General features: G+C 45.0%; 2 protein-coding genes across 2 annotated transcripts; both read left to right on the top strand.

The window, feature by feature from the left end:
- The first annotated feature begins 2433 nt into the window (after nucleotides 1–2433).
- LOC103714248 (cinnamoyl-CoA reductase 1-like) lies at nucleotides 2434–4666 on the top strand. Its single transcript, XM_008801434.4, has 5 exons — nucleotides 2434–2655; nucleotides 2782–2936; nucleotides 3063–3251; nucleotides 3345–3697; nucleotides 4310–4666. Exons 1-5 carry the CDS (start codon nucleotides 2517–2519, stop codon nucleotides 4449–4451), a joined length of 978 nt encoding a protein of 325 aa, XP_008799656.3. The 5' UTR covers nucleotides 2434–2516; the 3' UTR covers nucleotides 4452–4666.
- Nucleotides 4667–7122: 2456 nt separating this feature from the next.
- On the top strand, nucleotides 7123–7617 carry LOC120112374. Its single transcript, XM_039131661.1, has one exon. It carries the CDS (start codon nucleotides 7123–7125, stop codon nucleotides 7615–7617), a length of 495 nt encoding a protein of 164 aa, XP_038987589.1.
- The last annotated feature ends 2750 nt before the right edge of the window (nucleotides 7618–10367 follow it).

Below are 10367 nucleotides of genomic sequence, written 5' to 3'. Positions count from 1 at the left end.
TGCCGCCAAGTCTCTTTCTAATTAACTATGCATCACGCTTCTCGCGGGTGGGCCCGCGCGTGCGTATCCAATCAAGAAGAACAGGGACACGTGTATTCCAACAGGATTCGGTCGGTAAGGCAGAAACCCTCCGGCAATGTCCTGGCCACAGAACTACGAATCTTGATGTCCAAGTATATCCACTATTATTTCGTTTCTTTTTCCTCAGTATAAAACTAATAAAAATGGCTGCCCGTTTGTAAATAAACAAATAATTAAATTTTTTTTTGCATAAATATTTTTTAAAAAAATTAAATTTGTATATATATTTTTTTTAAATTTATATTTATTTCTGTATCCTTATAAAATCCTATATTTTCACAAATACCCTTAATAAGTGATTCTTTTAACACCATTAATAAAAACCATATTTATTTTAATTAAAGTTAAAATAAAATTTTGAAATTACTTTTTTTTATCCTCCATCACTTATAAATATTTTTTTGCGCACCTATCCATTAAAAATATTTTAGTCATTTTAATTTAAAATTATTAATTTTTTAATTGTGTTAGATGGTGTGGGTACATATGAAAAAATAAAAATAAAAAAAGAAAAAAAAAAGTAAAAGAAGGATTTTACGAAAGTATATATATAAATATTAGTTTTGAAAATATACTCATACAAAATTTGATATTGAGAAGGATTTTTATGGAAGAAGTTCAATAATAAACTATATTCCTTTGGGAGCAGCTCAACCATCCCATTGGCTAGGACTTAAATTACGGGTGGCAATCACGATACCGGCACGGGAATTGTGCCCTTACAGAGTTACAGTGCGCTGTGGCTCTCCTCCTCCTGCCGTTTCTGTGGGGTCCGGCGACCGCCCCAACAACGCCCGATTGCTCCCCCTCCCTCCCGGACCACAGCCACAACCAGTTAAACTCCATGCCCACCGCTCGAGTGGCTGCTTTCCGCTAACACAAACCCACTCAGTCCCCACTTTCCCGTTGTCTCCATCCTTTGTTGGCGGACTGCTGTCGTTCTTTGCGGACGCCCGAGGGAATCACCTTTGGCCTCTTTTTTTTTTTTAACAGAAAAAATCGTCCCCTTGCTTCAGTTCTATCAAATATCTGGACTTTATTATCCTCACCCCATTGTCCCACCAACTAGGATTTAATATTGTCCGGAAACCCCTCAACTTGACCAAGTTTTTTTCGTAGATTGAATGAAGAAGAGCTGAACAAAACGAGCAACAAAGAAACAATGAAGAAATGACAACATCAAACACCCATGGAGTGCATGGAGGAGTGAAATTTTTGATTAAAGACCATCATGGCATGCTGGTTGTAGTGGAGGGTTGGCGCATTCTTAGCTTGACCGCTATTGGGGTGGAACTTTAGGCAACCTAGGAGTGCATCTTTTATGCAAGGAGAATTTTTGGAGTTGATAGAGTATACGTCAAGGAGGACTCCTTCACGGTGATTGACTGGATACGGGAAGTGGACCATTACGGAGATGGACACTCGTTGATTGGTAAGGCTTGCCAACTGATTAGGGAGATAGAGTCATTGCAGGCAGTATATGTGTTTCGTGAGGCAAACAGAGCTGCAAATTAGATTGTCTCTTTTGTTGCTTGACACTTTGGAGTGTTTATTTGGAATAGGGTTGTTCGACTTGGTTGGTTGTACCTATTTGAGAGCTATCTCAGCTATATGAGATGCCCCCCCCCCCCCCAACTAACCTCTTGTATTTGCTAGCTAGAGAGGAGGAATGACTCATCATCTCAACAATAATATAATCTCAGGATGCGTCCGAGTTCAACTACAAAGTCCCTTGCCCATTTGATTCCATCATCTTGTTCCTTGTCCCTTCGTACAAGGATTCCTCTATTCCCTTTAAACACTTTCCCAGCTATTTCTTTTTTTTCTTTTGTGGAGAAAGAACTTCTCCAATTATTCCATTTATGCAAAACTACACCTGACTTCGTGCCCCGACCTACTTTCTAAATTACATGAATTAAGTGTATTGCCCGCTTAAGAACTACTCCGAATTAAATCACGCATATCTAATCATTAGAGATGCAAATCCTAGTAATGAAAGAGTCCAACCACTTAGGCATTACTTGACGCTTCTTTTTTTTTCCTTCGGCTTTCCTTAACTTTTTCTTTGTACAGCAAGCATTTCCCAGCTTCACCTACTCTTCTCCCGACATGGAGGTATTAACAGGCTTAACCTATCTTTAACACCAACCGCGGCCACCGCGTCTGTCTGATTGTCGACATTTCGAGATCCTCGGTTTGACCACCATTTCTCGGGCGGCATCCCATCCCACGTAGAGTGGCCATGGCTCCACCGTCTGTTGGTAGTAGTCACCTCACGGCTCACCACCTACTCCCTTGAACCGTGGCCGCAAGTTTCTCTACAGCCCCAGATTATAAATCAGATGACCCCGCGAGCGCCTCTCATATATCCGGCTCCGCTCACCAACCCCACCAACTCTTATCTTCCTCCACTCATCTACCCAGCACTCCCCAGAATGACCGTCGTCGCTTCGACTCCCTCCGGCCACGGCCAGACCGTCTGCGTCACCGGCGCCGGTGGCTTCATTGCCTCTTGGCTCGTGAAGCTCCTCCTGGAGAAGGGCTACACCGTCAAGGGAACCGTCCGAAACCCAGGTACATAGATACAGCTGCGGGAGAACTTAACACCATAATTGTATTCTCGTTTTCGTTAATTTCTCCTCTCCTTAATTTCTTGATGCAAATATTTGGAGTGATCTTAATTTTCCCCATTTATTTTAGATGATCCGAAGAATGCGCATTTAAAAGCTCTGGAAGGGGCGAAGGAGAGGCTGATCCTCTGCAAGGCAGATCTTCTCGACTTTGACGCGCTGCGGGCGGCCATCGACGGCTGCCATGGCGTCTTCCACACCGCTTCCCCGGTCACCGACGACCCAGTTACGACTTATCCACCACTAAAACCCCTTCTTTCTAAAACTGGAGAAATTCCCAGTAGTAACTAATGGTTTGGATTCTATTGGTTTTTGGATGACTAAAATAAACGGCACCTAATCTAATTTCAGGAGAAAATGGTAGAGCCGGCGGTGAGGGGGACCAAGTATGTGATCAACGCCGCCGCCCATGCTGGCACCGTCCGCCGCGTGGTGTTCACCTCCTCGATCGGTGCCGTGACCATGGACCCGAACCGCGGCCCCGATGTGGTCGTCGACGAGTCGTGCTGGAGCGACCTCGAGTACTGCAAGAACACCAAGGTCGATCACCCGATCTTTAGGCATTCCTTCTGACTGCTTGGCGAATCGAATTAACTGAAGTAGTGCACCACCCCCTATGGCTTCTTGTTGCAGAATTGGTATTGCTACGGGAAGGCCGTGGCGGAGCAGGCGGCGTGGGAGACGGCGAAGGAGAGTGGGGTGGAGGTGGTGGTGGTGAACCCGGTGCTGGTGATTGGGCCGCTGCTGCAGGGGACGGTGAACGCGAGCACCGTGCACGTGATGAAGTACCTCGACGGCTCCGCCAAGAAGTACGCCAACGCGGTGCAGGCGTACGTGGACGTGCGGGACGTGGCTCTGGCGCACCTCCTGGTCTACGAGGCGCCCGGCGCCGCCGGCCGCTACCTCTGCGCCGAGAGCGTCCTCCACCGCGAGGACGTCGTCCGCCTCCTCGCCAAGCTCTTCCCCGAATACCCCGTCCCCACCAAGTAATTTATCTCGCTTGCCCTTTTACTTTTATATACTTTTTCCTGATATATTCCTCTCTCTCTCTCTCTCTCTCTCTCTCTCTCTCACGTCATCAACACGCAGCTGATTACGTCTATCCGTTTAAATGGTGGGAGAAATTCTTAATTGGAGCAGGTCCACCAGCTCAGCAGTGGACCGAACCAACCACACAGGAAGATAATTGAGGCGTGTCCTTTATGGTTGGACCTCGGTCTGCGTTGGACCTGGTCCACCCAATAATTTCACCCTCTATTTTGGTTGGTAAACGTCGCCTTCCTACGCGCATCTTAGACGTCCAATTTTAGGGTCGGATGCGCGTCTAATTTTGGATTAGTTGGGCGACCAACGGCGTCTCCTCGGTTTAGTTGGTAGGATTTGGTGCTGTAGGTTCCACATATCACAAGTCTAATGTGGGGACGATTCTCGAGTGATTCCAATAGATTGAGACACAGTCCAAGAAATTTCTCAAGTACTCAATCATTTCGGAATTCGTAGATTGCTTCAACCACTCGTATCAATTTCCATGTTGTCCTCTTCACAAGAAATTCTTGCTCTTTTTTTGTTGCTCACGGATCGAAACCATGGCATTGCAGGTGCTCCGACGAGGTAAATCCTCGAAAGCAGCCATACAAGTTCTCAAACCAGCGGCTCAAGGACCTTGGCCTCCCATTCACGCCAGTGACTCAGAGCCTCTATGAGACTGTAAGGAGCCTCAAGGAGAAAGGGCACCTCTAGATCATCTCTTGATGCTGCTTGCTTGCTACAGAGGAGTGTAGGCACATAAAACTCCAAGAAAACCCCCAACCTACTGCACTACAAATATGTAAAGAATGATGTTCTCTTACATCATCGTTGTTCCTTGTATTCCAACTAGTAGGTGCATCATGTTTCTAAAGCCCCCTCAAGAGTTCAAGCTTGGATTAAATGAAGATCAGATTTTTGTTTATTTATAGTTATTCAAAACTTTCAGAATCTTTTAACAGCCGCTGGCTAGAAATCAAAGCCTTTTGGATTCTTTGATTTTTCTGACACGGTCCATCAAATACCGTATGGGAAACTCATTAAAAAGAAATGCATACTACTTGACTTGACTTCAAAAAATTATTAGATGGATTAAGTCCAGTGGACCGGTCTAAATCCTGGTGCATGTGTTCAATGGATAACAGAATGAATTCTCACCCCTATTTTGATCTTGAAAAGTTTAGTAGTGACTATTAGACTGGTCTCCTAGACTTGGTTAATCTAATAATTTCTAACTTCTATAGCATCGTACGATCATAAAGGCCCCACATTGCCACCCAAAGCAAGGGTAAAAAATTTAGGCATCTGCACTTGCTACGTGTATATATATATATAAAGCACAACAGATTAGATGGGTGAGATTTCTGATTAAACTATCAATGCACTCCCAGGCTTTATGGTGTGCTCTATTTCTTCCCCTCTTTGGAGGGAAGAAGGTTGGAATCAATGTCCAGTGTAAAAGTTTTGCTTTATAAGAAGGTAATAGAATCTAGTACTATGGTTTTTGGGAAAAGAAGAAGAAGAAGAAGATCACATTGAAAACAAGTAGGTCTATATCAGGTACACAATGATTCTCTCTATAAAAGGACTAGTTGTATCAGAAAGCTTGTTGCCTTTGTGTCAAACCATGCTTGCAGGCATCTGCATGAACCCTTTTTTTTCAGAGAACTTTTTTTGAGTTTAAGCATGCTAATTTATGCCTGCTAAACAAAGACACACACACACATTGACCTGGCGTGGGATTGCTAAATGTTAACAAAGACCCATGTAATTGGAGACTGGAGAAGATTTTCGTTCTCTCTCTAGTTTAGTGAGGACCAAAGATACTTGCCATTAGGCTGAGAGATATTCTTCCAAGGCTGATTAGTCCGGAGCAGGAAGCTTTTATTGGTGGGCACAGTATTTCCGACAATGTCCTAATAGCACAGGAGTTCATGTTTGATTTGGGTAGGACCTCGATTAAGAGGAGTTTGATGGGAGTCGAGGGCCTACGACAGGGTGCGTTGAGATTTTGTGCAGCAGTCTTTGCAGGGGTTTAGCTTTCATGAGACATGAATTCGGTGGATCATTGGTTGTGTTAGGGCTCCGTCATTCGCTATTCTGATGAATGGTACGCTATCTTGTTTCTTCGAGCCCTCGGGAGGGTTGTGCCAGGGATGTTCCCTATCCCCCTGTTGTTTATTATTTGCACGGATGCACTATCTAGAGCCTTGTGTCATGTTGTGATCACTCAGGAGTTGGAGGCTTACAGGCCAGTGGTGGGAGCTACTCCGATTTTCATTTGCTTTTTACTGATGACTGCTTGTTGCTAGCCCAGTCGTTGCGGCAGGATGCCTGAGTTATTAGTAGGATTCTTCGGGACTATTGTGTAGCATCAGGACAGCGGGTCAATTTTTTGAAGTCAGCTATTTGTTTCAGTCCGAAGACTAGACAAGCAGTGAGGCATTCTATTCTGGAGATCTTGGGGGTCGGCAAGCAAGATGGCACTATGAGATACCTGGGAGTTCCAAATTCAGGTCGGCAGTTGCATGGCGGGGATTGCTCTTCCCTCGAGCCAGCATCAGGTGGAGGCTGGAGGGTTGGCAGATGCATTTATTGTCTATGATGGGCAGGATCACCATGGTCCGGTCAATTCTCTCTTCGATCCCTATTTACTTACTTTTCAATTCCTTCATCCCAGTGTCGGTTTTGAGGTCTCTTGGGCAGTTATTTAGAAACTTCATCTAGGGGTGGCATGGAGGCAGTGGTGATATCCATATGTTAGCATGGAGGTGCAGTCCTTGTTGGAGAGGCGGGAGGTGTTAGAGGCCCGACACGTCGCGAGATTTGTTCTGGAGCTTGACAGTATGTGGTCCTCGTTGATGAGGGCGAAGTATAATGTGTTGTTGCCTGGAGCGAGCCACCACTTATCAGTGTGGAGGAAGATGTGCGCCAGAGCTATGTTGGTCATTCCGGAGATTAGATGGGTCATTGGTGAAGGTCGATCCATCGATGTTTTGGAGGATTGTTGGGTGTGCGCAGCCGCTCAGTCGTCTACCGACCATGGTGGATTCGGGACGATTGGTGGGCCATATGGTTAGTGATATGATGGTTTCAGAGGAGGGCCGCTGGAGGGAGGGGATGATTCGGAAGGTTTTGGGGGAGCACTTGGTGGAGATGGTCCTGGCTCTCTCAGTGCCTATTCAGGGGGAGCCTGACAGGTTAGTGTGGGTGCCGACGGGGCGGTCGCAGGTGTGTGTGATAGGTTTTGCTCAATAAGGAGCCAGTTTGGCAGATCGAGGGAGGATGGATTTGGAGGATGCGGATTCATCCGCGGATGGCGCTCTTCTTTTGGAAGGTGGCCTGAGGTTGCCTTCCTATTAGAAGCGTGCTAGTTAGGCGTGACATGCGGATCCCTTTGTGCTGCGAGGTGTGCACGGACTCTGAGGAGACTATTGGGCATGCTCTTCTACAGTGTCCTAGGGCCAGGAAGATATGGAGGAGGTCATCTGTCCCTCTTTTTCAGTCGGTGGTGTCGGTACAGGATATGCTACAGCTGCTGAGAGACTCCTTTTGGAGCCCTAAATTTGTTGAGACAGGGGTACTTAGAGCATATCTGGCCTACCACAAGTGGTTGGACAGGAATGCGGGCTTGTTTAAGGGTAGGAGGTCTTCTCCGAGGTTGGTGGTGGTTAGAGCAGTGCTTCAGGTCGGGGAGGTGACCTCATGCGCTGTTACGTGTTCTCTTGGGATGGCCAAGGACATCTTGGGTACTCGTTTCGTTGTTACAGCGCCCAGGTTCGCTCTTGTTTCTTGGGTGCCCCCACCTTCTGATTTTCTTAACGTGAACTTTGACTGCAGCGTGGCGGTAGATGGGAGGTCCGAAGGTGTTGGATTGTGATCAGAGACCACCGTGGTAGTCTGGTCGGAGCAGGGGGTCGTCGCACGTCAAGTCTTATCGTAGTTAGGGCAGACCTTCGAGCAGCCTGGGAGGGTATATTATATGCGAGGCGGGTGCTCGGTGCCGAGCGGGTGTACATCAAGGGAGGCTTATCTATGGTGATCGAGTGGATACGGGGTGCAGACAGGTATGAAGATGGTCATCTACTTATTCGTGAGATACACAGGCTGGTTGTGGAGCTGGATGAGCACTAGGCATCACATGTTTTTCGGGAGGCGAACAAGGCAGCAGATTGGGTATCCTCCTATATTGCACGACATTTCTGAGAGTTCTTATGAACACCCATAATAGAGCTCCTGTCCCTATTGTACTTTTTACATTCTTCTGACTTGGTAGGATGTACTCACGTTAGAGCTATATGAACCGCCATTTTCATCACCAAAAAAAAGAAAAAAAAAAGGAGAAGGAAAAAGAAGCTTGGTCTCCTACTATCACTTGTTTCGATCCATGGAGGATTTTTCATAGGCATCCAATGTTGAAACCTGGATATGGAAGGGTGCCAACCACAGGACCATCCCTCTCTTGGCGAGATCCATCAAACTTGTCCTGAAGCCTGGTTGGTGACAAGGGACCGACAAAAGTTTTACCTTCTTGAATACCTTCTAATGAATAAAAAGCTAGCTTGTTCTTAAACCATGCCCTTTTTTTATTAGATAGAGGTCATAAATGCACAAGGATGGTGGTTTTTCCATCTTTACTTTTAATTTTATGGCCTTCAGGTTCGGTACAAGTTGGCCACTTGATCCATCCAACGACGAATATAATGATCAGAAAGGACACAAAACCAGAAATGGAAACTGCCAAACAATGATTAGAAAGGATTTTAGTTTTTCTGCTGGTGTCGTCCTGGTGTGAGGAATATATTGTTTATATAGTATGGATTTGAGCAAATATTATATAACACAGATGTGCAGATACGAAATGAGCTGCGGGTCCCCCTTTTTCTGGTCATGAGGGGCACGAATAGATGTCATGCTTACCTTGGTGTGATCATTCGCGACCAATACCACTGTGTACATTTCTCCAACCACTGACCCTCCACTAAAGCTCTATTCATTGCAAAGTTGAGAAGAACGAGAAAAATAAGTCCACCTCGCTCAGGGGTGCGTTGTCGGATGGCCTTTTGGAAAAGTGGTTGGGTGGCGCTGCGACGCCATCATGACGAAGACAAAAGAAGGAGACTGGCGAACAACTTTCATCGAGTTTGATCACAGGGAGAAAGTCAATATGGAGAGTACTTGAAGAGTAGTTGGTGAAACAATGAAACATGACAAATATTGTAGAAAAGCAAGCAAACACCTTCCAACTTCTCTTTTCTTTCCCTTTTTTTTTTCCCCTTGAAAAATTAAAAAGATATCCTCACTCCATTACCCTCGGGGAGATCATCACACCAACTCCGCTCTCTGTACCTCTTGAAATGGAAGTCCTACCCACCCCGCTTTATCCCGCTTTATCCCTGTTGGGTTGCAAATGAATGTTTCTGGTGACACAACGCAGGAGGTGTCGAGTCTCAATAAGCAGAGGTTGGTTTTAGGTAACTAAAGGCCTTGGGCCTGGCCATGCCTTTTATCTCCAGCCTTGGAAAAATATTTACATCAAACTCCAGAGTATGATCAGGGAACGGGCACAAGATCTAGAAAAGTGAGATCTAGTGGAGTCACTATTTGCCTGGGTTTTTTGACGGAAGCTTTGTTTGTTGATGAATTTAAGGAGCTGACATAAAAAAATAATGTTGAAACTTCTAGTCTGGAGATAGAAAATCAAGGGAGTAAGTACATTGAACATCAAATTGCAAAGGCAAATAGAAAATATTGTTTGCTGCTAGGTTTTGTTTGTTTCCTCCCAAAACAGAACGGTTGGTGTTTTGTTTTTAGAGGGTACTACTAGAGAAATAAAGTGCTCTCTTCTGACACCCAAGCAATCCTTTCTTTGCCGACTTTTCATCGAATCAGGCGACACATCAACCCCCAGAAAATGTCAAAAGTGATATGATGTTCGTATTCCAAAGATATTATTTCTTGGACAGGATGAAAATTTTCCTTCAAACATAATCAAGGATCGTGCTCTGTAATCTTGATAATCATCAGTTTGCAGCAAAGTGAGATCAGGAGCGCAATATCATATCGCGTGGAGCATTAGAACAACTTTTTTTTTTTTGTGAAAAAAAAGAATGTTGATTACTGTTAAAATACAACAAGTCAACAGCAGATCTTGGCATCAAAAAAAAAAAAAAAAGGTTCAAGCATCTCGATATACATACCACCAAGATGCGGAACCATAAGATTGGTGACACCCTAGATTATCCTCTCCACAGATATTAGTTTGGATTGCTGTCTCGGAGTTTGGAGCAATTCATGACAGTATCATCAAATTTACAAGCAGGTCTGAAACATAAGAATGATCCGAATGTGCACAATGTTCGGTAAAATAACTATATAAAAAAATCCACATTCTAACTATTTCGTGTTGGCTTTACTAGCACTTTGATACCATTGAATCATTTCATGGCCCACATCAGCTGTCGATACAAACTTCAGATTTCTTCTACCAAACCCTTGGTCTTGCCCCTTCTATCTTCAGCCTTGGATGCAGATCTAAAATCATCTCATGGCAAGGTCACCACCCTTCTATTTTAACCTATTGTTGACCACTTTGTCTTCCCTTGGTGCATCTCCAGTGCTTTCTCTAGT

Source organism: Phoenix dactylifera, chromosome 1 (genome assembly GCF_009389715.1).
Source record: "Phoenix dactylifera cultivar Barhee BC4 chromosome 1, palm_55x_up_171113_PBpolish2nd_filt_p, whole genome shotgun sequence".
NCBI lineage: Eukaryota > Viridiplantae > Streptophyta > Magnoliopsida > Arecales > Arecaceae > Phoenix > Phoenix dactylifera.
This window is presented reverse-complemented; position numbering and strand designations above follow the sequence as displayed.